The sequence below is a fragment of the Dermacentor andersoni genome, unplaced genomic scaffold (assembly GCF_023375885.2).
Source record: "Dermacentor andersoni unplaced genomic scaffold, qqDerAnde1_hic_scaffold ctg00000041.1, whole genome shotgun sequence".
In the NCBI taxonomy this organism is placed as follows: domain Eukaryota; kingdom Metazoa; phylum Arthropoda; class Arachnida; order Ixodida; family Ixodidae; genus Dermacentor; species Dermacentor andersoni.
In genome coordinates, this window is record NW_027314754.1 from 1,133,899 (window position 1) to 1,148,962 (window position 15,064).

Below are 15,064 nucleotides of genomic sequence, written 5' to 3' on the forward strand. Positions count from 1 at the left end.
TTAAACCCTTTCACTCTAAGGCTCCGAGGTGCTAATCGTCCTGAACGATCTTTAAGATTTGTAAGCAAGCAGAGTGAATGATGGTCGCTGATAACTTTGAAGGGTCGACCGTACAAGTATGGGCGATATTTTGTAACTACTCATACGACGGCGACGCACTCCTTCTGAGTTGTAGTTTGCTTTTGTGCGTGAAAGCGCTAGAGAGAGAGAGAGAGCGTGAGAGCGTGCTAGCATAATCGATCACTCCTTCACTGTCCTCCAGATACAACACAAGCACGGCTCCGAGATCAACATTGCTGGCATCAGTGTGAAGCATTGTAGCAGCTGTCTCGTCAAAGTGTGCAAGCACATGAGGCGTTTGTAAACGGTTCCGCAAATCGGTAAATGCAGCTTCCTGTTCGTCGCCCCATACAAAAGCAATGTCATCCCTTGTAAGGCGAGTTAACGGTGACGCAATGCGAGCAAAGTCTGCAACAAAGCGCTCATAATATGCGTAGGGGCATAGAAAACGCCTGACAGCCTTTTTATCGGTGGGTAAATGGAACTGTGCGACAGCAGAAATTTTGATAGGATCCGGGCGGGAACCCGCGTGACTGACAACATGGACTAGAAACTCTAGCTCCTCAAAGCAAAAATGACATTTCCCTGAATTTAAGGTGAGGCCGGCGGACCGTATTGACTGCAGAACTGCTAAACTTTTCATACTCTTCTGCACTTCTTTCCTTGAATTTGACTTCGCTCTATTTCCTAGAATAGCAGCTTGGGCTTGTTGGTTTTCCATCCTGCAAGTAACAGCGCAAAATGTAGACAAGAGACGAGACAAGAAGACTTTCTTGCACAGCATTGTGAACTCTTCGGTCACTCTTCGTTTGACAAGACAACTACACTAACCTCGCGCCAGAGTCATCGACGAGATGACATCACAACTTGAACTTGAAGCCCAGGTTTGTTCTTCCCTCGTTCCATACAAGTCTCGAATTCCTTACCTGGGTCTGTTTGCTCATACCCATCCAGAAATTTTGTATCCGCTATCCAAGATCCATGGTCTTAGCAAATAATCCTTATCGCTGTATGTTATGTTCCTGCGTATACTTCCCACTGTTAAACCACTTTTTATATCACTTTTTTCGCTGCAGTATGTACAAATAAATAAATAAATAAATAAAGAATAAATAAAAATAAATAAATAAATAAATAAATAAATAAATAATCAGAACATTCGGGCATCCGTTGCACAAGTAAAGCGCTAAGGCCGACAAGCCTGGTGCCCATGTGAACTTCTATAGGGTCTATTCGGTAGTAATTAGGCAATATTAGGGCTAACGTAAGAAGACAGCGCAGATTCTTGACAGCGTCTTCGCGCCATGATGCTCACGAGGACATCATGCCGTTGCCATCGGGCAGATTTGTTAGCGGTCATATGATGGCCACAAAATTTCCCGTAAACCGTCTTAGAAAAGAACCAGTCCAGCGAAATTGCAGCATTATTTTAAGGACATTGTATTAGAAAATTCAGCAGCGACGTGAAGTTTGGCTACATTTTTGAGGACGCTGGCCTTGGACACTACATTAAGGAGTATTGTGAGCTGTATTATTACACCAAGCGGCAATTCGCTAAGTGCAGTCGTAGGTCGGCGTTTGTTAGGAATGTCAGGATAAATTACCGGAGCGAATGGGGCGTATGAGAAATCCGGAGCAAAGGGCATGACGTTACATTCTTATAAGCAATCGCATGTAACACACGCCGTGTTTGGGCTATCCACTTCTGCCACTCGCACTTGCCAATAACCCGGCCGCAGGTCTAACGAAGAAAAAAAAAGAATTCTTTCTAAACAGCCAATGGCGTCATCTATTTACCGTACTGTATAGATAGATATCCGCGCAAATGATCTTGTTATTGCACTGGTAATCTAGACAGAAGCGAATAGAGCCATACAACTTCGTAAGAAGGACAACACGAGACACCCACAAATTATGATGGTTGAATTACACGGCGGCAAAGCCCGTCGCCGTCTTGCCCATTGATGATGATGACAAGATGTAATTATTGAGGGATGGCTCAAAGGCCTATAATCGGGAATAGGTGATAACATGATTGTCTGTTGCACATAAGCGAGAGAAGCGTTGTCGAAATGGCGGGGTGGAAGATGGTGTTGATGTGATGCCGAACGGTCGACGTGCCGACGAAAAATGTTTGCATAAACATTAAAAGAAGAACGAAATTCTTCCAAGACACACAAAGTCTGGCAACACTTAACCGGTGTAGAACCTATGGCAGTGGACGGACCAAATACATTGGTGAACAATGGGCAAGGCGTAAATAAAGAACTGAACGTAGAGTAGCCGACATGAGCTCTGCGAACCGACACGTCAACGATTTGCATGTCATCCATGTCTTCCACACCACCAATCAATTCTCCTCGATGCAGTGCGACATGGTACAGGATCGGGTTTGAAACAAAGAGGTTATTACAGCCTTTCGTAATTTATTCGGCAGCATAATGTAGCACAACATCTTTCCGTGTAAGAAACAGCCCTGACAGAAAGAATAGATCGATTTAGTCGGAGAGACTGCTGCAACACAGGGGTGAAGCGCTCAGGTGTTCCGCGGAATGTTCGTTTCTTTGGTACATGAGTAGTTTGCTATAAATGAGAGAAACGGGAACCATGATAACATTCCAAATTGGTGATAGTTCAACTTCGGCTCGTGCGCAATGTATGACGGCGCTAAGTTGCGAAATAGAATCCCCACAGTGGATAGCGTCGTGAGAGGCCGAAAGGACATCTATTTCAAAAGAGTACCGGACATCTTCACTAACCGCATGCGTCTACCCGCCGCTAAAGGGTAAACATGCCAAGCAGTTGATGTGTGAAGGGCGAGCCTCTAAAATGGCGTCGTGGCTTTGAAAAGTGAGCGATAATATTGTGCGGCTATAAAGCACACACACCTTTAACACAAAATTCTGTTAAATTTGATGGGCGACAGTGAGAACCTTTGGGGTTTGACGGCTCAGCAGCCTCTGCCACGTGGACGGCGACAAACAGCACTCATCTTCTCAAAACACAGAACGAGGTCGCATCACTGCTGATGAATGGCGGCGCGCAGAACGCGAACGACGGGCAACAGGCATCGGACGAATGCTGGATGACAGGGCCAAACAAAGATGGGTTCCAACAGCTGTAAAATAAACGTGGCATGTCGGTACCCCGTAATGTCACGTGTGTCAACGCGATTGAAGGCTTTGACAAGGGCGAGCAGTATGACCGGCACAGCCACACCCAACTCGTAATGGGTGATCATCTGTCGCACGGCACTAGTTTGCGACTGCAGGTCGAGCTGACAGACGCAGCTGGCACAACAACGCAACAACGCCTCTTGGCAGAGCATGCATACGATGTCGGCGCAACTGAGAGGTGGGGCTGCAGTTGCACGGAGCGGTCGGAGTCTGGTGACCACTTCAGCTTAACTGAGAGGCACCACTACAGGGAGCTGTTGGCGTTGCACAGGCAGACCTTCGGTCATTTCTTGTTCAATCACGCTTGGCGGAGCGTGGGCACGAAATTGAAAGAAAGCTGCTTTATATGCAGCGGCTCAGCTAACTGCACTAAGGAGAGCTGGTAGGCAACATCCTCGCCCATAAATGCCTTCGTCTCTCCGACCAGCGTTGACTGATAGGAAAATTCATCCAATTCTCCCAGATGTTCGTCTTGCAAAAGAGGCTGAAGTGTCAAAGGTTCCGGCTAGTGGAATTCTTCACAACTTTAGCATGACATCAAAATCCGAGGACAGTTAAGCACTTCTTCTCAATTGTCAATGCGAAAGCATTGATGTGCGCTTGACTGCCCCTGAGCAGTGTTTCGAGTTGACTCCTCTCGGAATAGCAAGCGCGTTGAGACACCTCGCGCGTTTTGATTTGGCCTAACCGGGGCCCAGTTGGAAAGCCGATGAGAGCTTGTGCAGACAAGGAACGCGCGGATAACCCAGGGTTATCGAGAGCGAGATTGAGGATGATGTGGCGTGGCGGTTAAGCCCTCTTCCCTCACGCACTTGGCGCCCTAGCTCTGCAGCAGGTGCCTCCTTTCGCCCGCTCTGCTCCGTCAAGACGCGCTCGTGACACAGCGTCGGAGCCAATGGGAATCCACCTGCCGTTTCACTGCTGCAGATGACAGACGGCGGCTTTTTTGCTCAATGAGGCATTCGACGCTTTCACATCAGTAATGTCTGCTATTCTGCCACATTACTGGCAGTAGCGCATTCAAAATGCTGTCCTACATTCATTTCAAAACTTTCCTTACTCTGTCCCATACGAACTTGGTCTCACTGGCCTGCAAAAGTCCAGAATGCGTTCCATATAGCTTGAGAATGACTCACCTGCTTCCTGCACTCTTTCTCGCCAACGCTCCACGGCTTGCGCAGAGCAGCATGGCAAAACACCTTGCGCAGCGTGGCAAAACACCGGTACGGAAGAAGACTTAAATTATCTGCAGCCGCAAGGCTGACCACACTTGCATGAGAGAAAATCACGTTCAGTTTTGCGTCATCGTCCCACTGGTTGTGCAATATTTTCAACCTACCCTGCAGCTACAAACAATTCTAAAGAGATGTATCGATTGGATATTCGGAGTGGCTAACTGGACGGTGAGGTCATAACAAGAAGTTCGACAACGAGCGGTGAGCCTGTGGCTACAGTGGTGCTGCTGATAACTGACCAGCGCTCTTCTTCGCTACCAAACAAATCAACAAATAACCATATATGTAAATAGTTAACTAAATTAATAAACAACTAAATAAAGCTATAGGTAATGGAAATGTGTACTACAGCAGAAGGATAATCAATATTGTGCATCTGGAGGTGCATTCTGTAAGAGTCAACCTACTGGACTGTCCAATTCAGCTACTGCAAATCTACTGATTGGATGGAGCTGTGCGAGCGAGGAGGATATAAGCGGCCCCAGCCAATCATCCCCGGCTGAATTAGACACTCCGCTAGCTGGACTCTTACAGAATACCCCCCGCCTGGACAAAAGACGCGCCGCGGATTTCGGCGAAAAATGCGACTTGCAAGCCCCAGCATTGGCGGCAGAGAAACGCAATCACGCAATCTAAACCACAGATGCTAGAAATGACTCACGTGACAACAGGTGCGTTCAAATGAGTTATTTGATTAGTTCCTTGCAGCCCTGTGAAACTGCAGGACTGCTTAGCCAATAAGAATGCCAGATGCTCATATAGATGAGTTAATTCACACCGCGTCGGCTGCTTACCATCTAGGCAATAGATGCTACTTAGTTAGATTGACACAGGAAATATTTTGGCCTTGTAATTATAAGCAGCGTTTGCAAGAACGCGACAACAGGCCTTCGCTTGATCTGTACGCCTTCTCGGCAGTTCTTTTCCGCATCCTTAGCCAGCAGAAAGCGCAAATGATAAATGATTATCCCCGTAAAAAATTCGCTTCCTATGAAGAGGGCAAATGGTTATAAAGGGCTGCCTGGTCGTCATTAGGTGCCATGCCACCGTGTCTGGTGATGACGTAATTTTATTGCATATGGAAGCGTTCGCCAAACAGCAAGAAAGCCCTCTTCTGCAGTCCAAAAGTCAGTCCAAACAGATGCTCTCAATTGCATATCGTCATGAGTCTCATTTACAACGGCCACATGCACTTTAACCTTTGGAGGCTTGAACTCTCACGTTAATAGTGTAACTTGTTAATTCTATTGCATTTCTTGTTTCAGATAACCATAGTGCACTGGGCGAAATGTACACCACAGATGGCAGACTTTGCGTAGGCAGATCCTGGACGTCACCCACATTGTCCAAAGCTGTGCGAGTGCAGCAAAGCACACGGTTCAGCTTAATGTGCAATAAATAACAGTACTAGTAAACAATAATTCACCTTCGTCTCTTCTTAAGGTTGTCTCCTATTGCCTTTCATGAAGCCGATCTCCCTCGTTTACTGGCCGTTATCGAATATTACAGAGGAAATATGATTGAATGTACCTGTGATTATAATAAAGACGGGGGCAGGAACCAATGTCTCCGAGCCGAGGAAGAACGCGTAAGAGAAATAAAATTAGTGAGCTTGATTGATGGGCCGCCACATAAAAAAATGTTCCAAATCTCATCTTACGATGACTGTCGATGCTAATGCGATTAGCATTCGACCGATTTAGCAACACGCTATATTTCTGAAGGGAGAGTTATATCGCACCGTTAGTGGCCACTCTAAGGATTTCCTTGCATCAGAAAATTCTTTTGGTTCACTGGGTTTAGGGGCAAGTAGACACATTGGTGATTCTAATTTATGCAATGGCAAGTGGGTTGTAATATTCTGGATGTGGCTCCTCCTTCTTGTGTCATTTCATGGAACTACTGGTCGTCTACAGGCACCTAGAATTGAAAGTGAGCGTTGGTCCTGTTTTCACGTGCCCTTGTGTAGTTTGCACAGAATGTTTTTTTTTGTTTACCATGACCTAAATAGCCCTTTCCAAGGTGCTTCTGCAGCACGATTTTTTATCTTGTTTTGATATTGGCGAATCCACTGCATACGCTTGCCTGTGAATCGAAATGCACTTCACCCATTAAAGCTGCTGCAAAAAGCTCAAGTACATCAGGTGTCGCATACGCCTTCCTGACGCAAAGATCAAATGAGTTGGTTTCATATATGAAAGGGGGGACTTTCTGAATGAGTTGATGATAACGAAGGAATAAATCCTGTATACAGTCACATCAAACGTCAACTTCATGCCAAAACAAGCAAAACGCTAAATGCTACGTGGAATGTCCCGTGATGAAAAAAAAGAGAGAGAGAGGAAAGGGGAAAGGCAGGGAGGTTAACCAGAGAAAAAGATCCGGTTGGCTACCCTACGCTGGGGAGAGAGGGGAGGGGGAGGTAAAGTGGTAACAAAGTAGAGATAAGGAAAGGAAGGAGAATAGACACACAATCACAATTGGTCACTGTCACTGAATACTGTCATCGCACAGCACAGTGACACTTGAAGCACTGTCAACACCTGTTCAGGCTACAGCCGCCTGTTCAATTCTGTCGCCCTCAAAAACCGCAACAGTGCACTCGTCGCCCTCTGCTGCGAAGGCTTATGATGGCAGTATTTTAAAATAAGTTCCTCTGTGAGAGGTCTTTGGTCAAAGCGCGCTATCGCGGTTGCGAGTGATTGTCTCTGTAAATTATATCGAGGACAGTCACAAAGAAGGTGTTGAAAAGTCTCCTCGTCACCACAGTCCTCACACGAGGCGTCGTCGGCCCATCCAATTCGGTAAGCGAAAGACTTGGTGAAAGCCACCCCTAGCCATAGTCGACAAAGCAGGGTAGCTTCGCGACGGCAGAGTCCAGGTGGAATACAAAGGCGTAGAGAGGAGTCAAGATTGTGGAGTCGGTAGTCGTGAAAACTTCCAGCGTTCCACAAGGAGACCGTGATGTCACGGCTGATCAATCAAAGTTTTCGAGCGGCATCTGTCCTTGATAACGGTATCGGCTCCTCTTCGTCCCCTTGAAGAGCCGACCGAGCAGCGTTATCAGCGCGTTCTTTCACTATGACTCCGCAGTGACTTGGAAGCCACTGAAATGTCACGTGGTGTCCTTTATCAGTTAAGGTATGAATGAGTTCTCTAATCTCAAATACCAGTTGTTCGTGTGGTCCGCGCCGCAGGGCCGATAGCAAAGATTGCAGTGCAGCCTTCGAGTCACTGAATATTGACCATCTTCGAGGTTGTTCTTGGCTGACGAGACGAAGTGCAGCGCGAAGGGCTGCAAGTTCCGCGGCCATCGGTGTCGTTGGGTGACATGTCTTGAAACTGATGGTGGTGGCTTTCGCTGGGAAGACCACGGCTCCAGAGGTACACTGGAGAGTTGCCGATCCATCAGTATAAATATGTACGTGTTCGGCGTACCTCTCGTGCAAAAGGAGCAGAGTTAGTTGTTTAAGAGCAGGTCATGACAGCTCAGATTTTTTCCTGATTCCTGGTACGGTGAGGTGTACTGCGGGTCGAGCCAAACACCATGGAGGAATCGATGGCTTAGTTGCGGGGGTGAAGCCTGATGGGAGGCAGGTATAATACTTCGAAATCGTAGTACAAAATGCTGCCTGCGGCCTTTGTGACGGTAGTGTTGCCAGATGGTGGGAACAGGCACGGGCAACGTGCCTAATGTGCACTCTCAACACCTCTACCGCAATGTGTGTTTGTATAGGTTGGTCCCGAGCAATCGTAATAGTCGCTGCTGTCGATGTGCATTTTCGCAAACCAAGACAAACCCTGAGAGCCCGAGCTTGAATAGCCTGTAGAGCACGAAGATTTGTCTGGCAGGTGTTGGTCAGTAAGGGCAAACTGTATCTCAAGAAGCCCAGAAAAAGAGCCCTGTACTGCATGCACTGACATTCCCCAAGTCTTTCCTCCCAGAAACTTGAAAAGTTGGGAGATTGCTTTCAGACGCTTCTTCAAGTAGGTCACGTGCGGGCTCCATGACAGATCTCTATCAATGATTATGCCAAGAAATTTGTGAGTCTTCTCATAAGAAATTATCTGGCCATTTATTGATATGGCGTAGGGTGTCATTGGTTTGCGAGTGAACGCCAGCAGTGCACATTTGTCTGACGAGATTTCAAGACCTTGGTTGCGGAGGTATATAGCTGTTAGAGTAGCAGCTTTTTGAAGCCTTGCACGTATCTGAGGACGTGTCACACCTGAGGTCCATATACATATGTCGTCGGCGTACATTGATATCTTGATCGCTGCTGGCAGATGATCAACGAGACCAATGAGTGTGAGGTTGAATAGGGTAGGGCTTAGTACACCGCCTTGAGGAACACCTCGGTACGTGTAGTGTAGTGCCGTTTTGCCATCACCGGTACAGACAAAGAACGATCTCATAAAAAGGTAATGAGAGATCCATTGGAAAACTCGACCACCTAGGCCAACCATCTCAGGAGCATCGAGGATAGCCTCGTGAGATACGTTATCGTATGCCCCCTTGACATCCAAGAACAAAGCTGCAGATAATCTTTTGCGTGACTTTTGAAGCTGGACGTAGCGAGATCAACAACACTGTCTACTGAAGAGCGATCACGTCGAAAACCAGCCATGCAATTCGGTAACATGTTGTAGTGCTCCAGGTACCACTCCAAGCGGGCAAGGATCATCTTTTCCATTATCTTTCCCACACAGCTGGCCAGCGCTATTGGGCGGTATGAGGTGGGTTCAAGTGGGGACTTGCCTTGCTTCAGGAGAGGGACCAAGAGGCTTATCTTCCATTCTTCGGGAACCATGCCATCCTGCCAAGATAAGTTGTAGAGATGTAACAGTTCTCTCCATGCGCTATCACTCAGGTTGTTCAAGGCGCGGTAGGATATTCCATCCGGTCCCGCGGATGAAGAACGCCTGCATAGAGCAAGAGCAGCTTCTAGTTCCTCCATTATGAAAGGAAGATCCATGCGGCCGTCACGTGAAACAGGGATGCGACTGGGGGCTGGAAAGCCTGGACCGGTTGCTTGGCCAGCGATCCTTGCACAAAAGTCCTCTGCAACATCCGCCTCTAGCCGCCCCTGGAAGAGCGCCAGCGCTTTGAATGGGAAGCGTTGTTCAGGGAGGGAACGCAGACCACGTATGGTTCTCCAGATGTGGGAAAGTGGCTTTCGGGGGTCTAGTGACTGGCAAAATCTTGTCCAACGTCGAGATGCCAATCTATCCATGCGACGTTGAATTTTCTTTTGTAGTCGTCTGGCTGTCCTAAGGTCTTCGATGGATTTTGTACGCCGGTAACGCCGCTCCGCACGACGACGGAGTGCACGAAGTCGCTCCAACTCTATATCCAATTCCGTGCGCTTCGACGAAACCGTGACCGTGCGCGCGGCGTGTAGCAATGCAGACTTGATTGCTTCCTCTAATCCAGAGGACAAGCCCTCTCGACAAGCATCCTCCATGGTGGAAGTAAAAGTGGTCCAATCAATTAATCGAATGGTGTTCCATGGGGTGGGACTGGACATTCCATTGATGACAAGGTATGTGGGAATATGATCACTCCCATGTGTCTCGATATCCGAAAACCATTTAACATATTTTGTGAAAGTGCTGGAGACGAAAGATAGGTCAAGACAGCTGCCATAATTCACGCCTCGTATAAACGTTGGGCTGCCGTCATTCAGGAGTGAAAGGCCGTGGTTACAGGCGAAGTTTGCAAGTCTTTGCCCTCTTGCATTTGTTCTTGCGCTTCCCCATGCTATATGGTGCGCATTAAAATCTCCGATGATGACATATGGGGCAGGGCACACAGACAAGATGTTCGTTAATCGTTTGGGATCAAACACTTGAAGGCGATATATAAACGCCTACAAGTGTAAACATGAGTTTGCCCTTTTTAATTGTTAGGCAAACGTATTGATTTTTATCATGAGGCGGAATCGGCTGGCGAACATAGGTCAGTTCTCGACGAATAAAAACGATGACTTTGCTGCATGCATTAGTTGTTGCGGATATAACAGCTTCGTATCCCGATAATCTGACTGGTTTTGATACATTAGGCTCACATATGACAATGACTGGGAACAAATTAGTATATATATACTGACGAAAGTCCGAAAGGCGTGATTTTAGTCCTCTTGCGTTCCACTGTATGATTGACGCTGCCTTGACTTCCTCTCGAAACGATGGGCGATGGCTGGCCATGTCTCTATTCGAGGGACTCAAGCACTGGGCTTAAGGCGTCCAGTACTTTCAGTGCATTTTGAGCAGACGTAGTTCCAAGGTTCGACAGAATCACTCTAATGGCATCTATGAGGGGACGCAGCATTGAAAGGACTTGACGATCTGCTTTGGGCGTGGCATCAGCGGCAGGAGTAGGCTCCCGAGCGGGCTTGACAATCTGTAGTTTTGTGGGAGATTGCTGGCTCGGAAGCGCAGGCCATTCTTCTTGAGACAAATTCCTTTCAGGCGACTCCCTTGTGCTGTTCAGCCCCTTTTTGGCCTGATTGGAGGACGTGGGTGCTACAATAGAAGCGGCCCCCTCCTTTCGCGGTTCTGCCTTTTTTGAGGAGGTTCGGTGACGCCGACGCCGACGCCGGATCGTTGCAGCAGCCTCCCTGTGTGTCGAATTGTCCCGAACCATTTGCTTGAGAACAGCGACCTCTTTCTTGATGCGAGGGCAGTCCCTAGACGAGGCAGCATGGGAACCATTACAGTTGCCGCACTTTAGGACAGTAGCCCGGCACGTCTCCTCCGCGTGAGGTTCAGCACAACGGGGACACAGTATCGAGTTTGGGCAGACACCCTTGACATGTCCCGGCCTAAAGCACTGATGGCATTGAAGAGGCTTTTGTACGAAGGGCCGAACAGGGTGTCGGAAGTGACCGACTTTGACGTGTGTTGGTAAGCAATGTCCTTTGAAGATCAGTTTGACGCAGCGCGATGTTCCAAGGCGGCTCACACGCGTGATGACAACACCCTCACTTGCTGGTTTGACGAGGATAGGCAAGTCCGCGTTGGGAATGGCGACATCGATGTCATAAATGACACCTGCTGTGGATGCGTCATCCATCGGGATATATGAACGCACTTTGATGCGCCCTAGCACCGAGATTTGCTTCAGTTTTTCGAGCGCACTCCCGTTGTTAACATCAATTGCGAGGACATTTTTGCGTGCATTTATACGAATGTCCTTAATTTCATTCGGCACGACCCCTTCCAAGAAAACAGATAGTTCTTGCCTGTTTAGCAATCGGAGTTTGTTTGAGGGCTCTTCGGGTACGAACACGATGGCGTGAGGCCAGCGTTCAGGCCTTGACTTCAGAGTCGCCGTGCTCGCTTGCGTTGATGGGTTCGCGTTGACAGTCCTCCTTTTGGCCCTCTTTCTGCGGACAGTGATGAAGCTATCATCCGATGAGTCTTCATCCGACATTGAGTATAGCTCAGTGTCCTCGGTGTCACTGAGCACGCTTCCTCTCTTCCTCGTGAGGGACGGCCTTGATGACCTCTGGCCACGAGGGCCTCTGGAAGGCTCCGCGTTCATGGCCACAAAACCGGGAGCCAAGGCACCAGGAAATTCCGAAGAATTCGTCGGAAAACAGAGAACACAGATAGAAGCGTTCTAAGAAGAAGGCACTTCGTCCCCCGTGATGAAGTTTGTTGTATTTATAGCTGTGCTAGAAGTGTATCGAAAACTCCGTTTTGAAAGTTTGCGCAAATTTATTTCCCCTTTTATGGCTTTGTGTTTACATCTGTAGCGTGTACTAACTTGAAGACCGGAAAACGTTCAATCCACCTGCATTGGTGCAGTACCTTTCTGACTTCACAGACGTAATCCAGAAACAGCGTCTATTGTCCTGCGGTTGTCACGGCGCGCATAGCGGCAACTGATGATAAATTGCCTACTAGCCGCAGAATCTCAATATTGCCCAGACACATTTACCAAATGAAATACGGCAGCAACAGCGCACTGGTAAACCTGCATTGGCCATGTTCAAAACAAGTGATCCGCTCGCACACTACTAATATGTATTTGATACACGAACAGGGATAAAGAAATTCACAGAAACTACGCGATTTTACGAATTCTTACCGTGGAAGTCCTTGCTGAAAAAAGGGAGATGAGAAGAGTGCGTAGGGAATTTCTGCAAGAAATGAATACATCAAGTGTGTGATTGACGTTATAAGACCATCTAAATAAATTTAGGTACAAAAGATAAGTAGTAGCAACAATTGCTATGGGTGTTTCCATTGAACTGCTACGTCAAGCCGCAAATTGCTGACATAGAAACAGGGCATAGTGTTTAGTTTTTCGCTAGGTGTCCCAATTTTCTAGAGCACGGAATAATGCCATGAATTCAAAGATTTTGACTAAATAGTACAAAGTAATAGTTTTTTAGTCTGTTAAGCGTTCAGCACTCGGTACATTAAAGCCAAGTTAGACGTAAAGGAAGCTTGCTTATTATCTCTATGCCATGGACTCAACTTAATGGCAACTTGTGTCTATTGTATTTTCGTTCCTTTTCACACACGATGGTCCATTTGAATTTTGTTGCCGTTGCAGATATGTTTCAGCGCAAAGTTTAATAATTGGTACAGGCATGCGACTGAAAGTTTCTGCCATTTCTATGCAAAAAACAACCTGTAGCACAAAAATGTGTCGTGCAAATGCATGTAACTTTACCAAAATACTCGCCTTTCCTGTCAACATTATCAAGCCGAGAACGTTTGAAAAAAAGCAACAGCCATCATTTCCGGTAACGGGAATCGAATATTTTAAATGCGATCTCGGCAATAGTGTGATGAATACAGACTTGCCAGTCCACATTCTTTTCGAGTGTCACAACCTAGTGACGCGATTAGGCACTCAATGAAATTTCCCAGTAGATGGCGTTCTAGCCTTTAGGGTAGCATGTTCCTGATACATTAGCGTGGTGGCGTTAAGGGCCCTGTGAGACAGAAAATCCCGCATCAGTGCGGGCATCGGTGTGGGCGCCAGCACCCGTAAGCTAGAAAATTATCGCGAACCACGCATCCAGAATCACGCAGGCCCTCCGCGTGGTTCCTGAGTCTTACTGAACAGACTGACTGTCTCAAAGTAAAATGACTCAGAAAATTCGTAAAGTACGACTTACGCACACAACAACAGACATGATAGCGCCGGAGTGTAGATTGAATATACGAGAAAACGTAATTTTCTTTCGCGGATACTCAAACATAAGCCCCTTTTTCAGCCGCCGTTTGAGGTCTGTTTTAATAGGAGTCGGGCGACCTGCTCGTTTCCTTGCAAAATCATCAAAAAAAGAAATGAACTAGGAATTCACCCTCCTTGCATAGCTTTCGCCGCCAGCTTTTCCCGGTAAACGTTACGGTTTCATAAGCTGTAGTTGCTGGGAAGCGTGAGAAGCCAGTCAGGGATCTTTTAATACTATCGCGTTCCACTCTTAAATGCTAACCTTAAGCGTCCTCCCATATTTTTGCCAGCTGTTTCTAATTTTATTGCCACTGGTGAAGTGCTGATGGTAAGCGTCTAGCGTTGATGATATGTGTGTTCACCGCTGAAGACCATCAATTGCAAGGCAACTTCGGTCGTTACTACAAAAATAAAGGACAATTCTGAAACTACCTTTTGTGTAGTTTAAAATAGCATTACTTGCAAGTAATATATCAAGCGGCAACTCACGCTCTTATTCGCAGCAATTTGCTTTTTCTATAGTATAAATGCTTACCAATGACGTCCGCAAGGCTGACGTGATACGTGCGAGCCTCTCTTGGACTGTGCTCCCACCTACTCGCATAACAAAGAATAAAGGTGAAAATCGTAAATACAGAGCAGCCAATAAGTTTGTGCAGCACGATTCTGTCAAATGTTACACCTTGCAGTAGAAAACTGTACATTTCAAGAGCACTGTACTAAACTAACATCCACACAAATAAGCTTTTAGGATTGTAGAATAAAAATTGCGAACGTGGTTCATGTATTAACCTGCCATCACAAACAGTAGGCTTGTGAACATTCGGACCCAGCCGCTAATTGTCGGTTTAGTAACGCTTAAAGGCGTGCACCGTTCGCCGCTATTGAAAAAGAAATTCAATAATTCCCCATGCTCATAATAAAAACAAGTTTTCCACATAAGTTTAGGGGTTTGTTAAACACAAGTTGGTCAGAAAGGTGGAGCAAGTTCCTCATATGTCGGAATTCACATGTGCGTTCACTTACATTTCCTATTAAAATTCGGATGGGTAAATACTTCTTTTCCTAACGGGCGTTTTCTCACCAAAATTTGTTAAAAAATATGGCCTGTCATTTTGTAAGACGCAATGTGTAGAACGACTGCATTAACTCCTATTTTATTCCGAAACAGTGAAACTTGTAATTAAAACAGGGTGTAGGTCCTGGTTTGTTGGTAAAACAAGCTTCAAAGTTTCAAAGTTTAAAGCCTAAGAACCTAAATTGTGTGCCCGAACGCGTAACGGACATTTCATCAAGTACACTTCTTTTTCTCGAATTCACTGTTGCACTGAACTATAGGCAAGTGCTAAAGTGGCCGCCATATGCCTGATGTGATCATCATAGGTTTACGATGTTAC

The 15,064-nt window shown here is 46.7% G+C and overlaps 2 protein-coding genes across 2 annotated transcripts in view; both read right to left on the reverse strand.

Moving 5' to 3' along the window:
• The window catches only part of LOC126531200 (membrane metallo-endopeptidase-like 1), a 232,426-nt gene that overhangs the window by 23,309 nt on the left and 194,053 nt on the right, over window positions 1-15,064 (reverse strand). The window lies entirely within an intron of this gene.
• The window catches only part of LOC140214388 (neprilysin-1-like), a 32,607-nt gene that overhangs the window by 7,761 nt on the left and 9,782 nt on the right, over window positions 1-15,064 (reverse strand). Inside the window, exons 4-5 of the mRNA XM_072285754.1 lie at window positions 14,203-14,261; window positions 12,567-12,618 (exon numbers count right to left, since the gene is read on the reverse strand). Of these exons, the coding sequence (XP_072141855.1) occupies window positions 12,567-12,618; window positions 14,203-14,261 (111 nt within the window). The remainder of the gene's footprint in view (window positions 1-12,566; window positions 12,619-14,202; window positions 14,262-15,064) is intronic.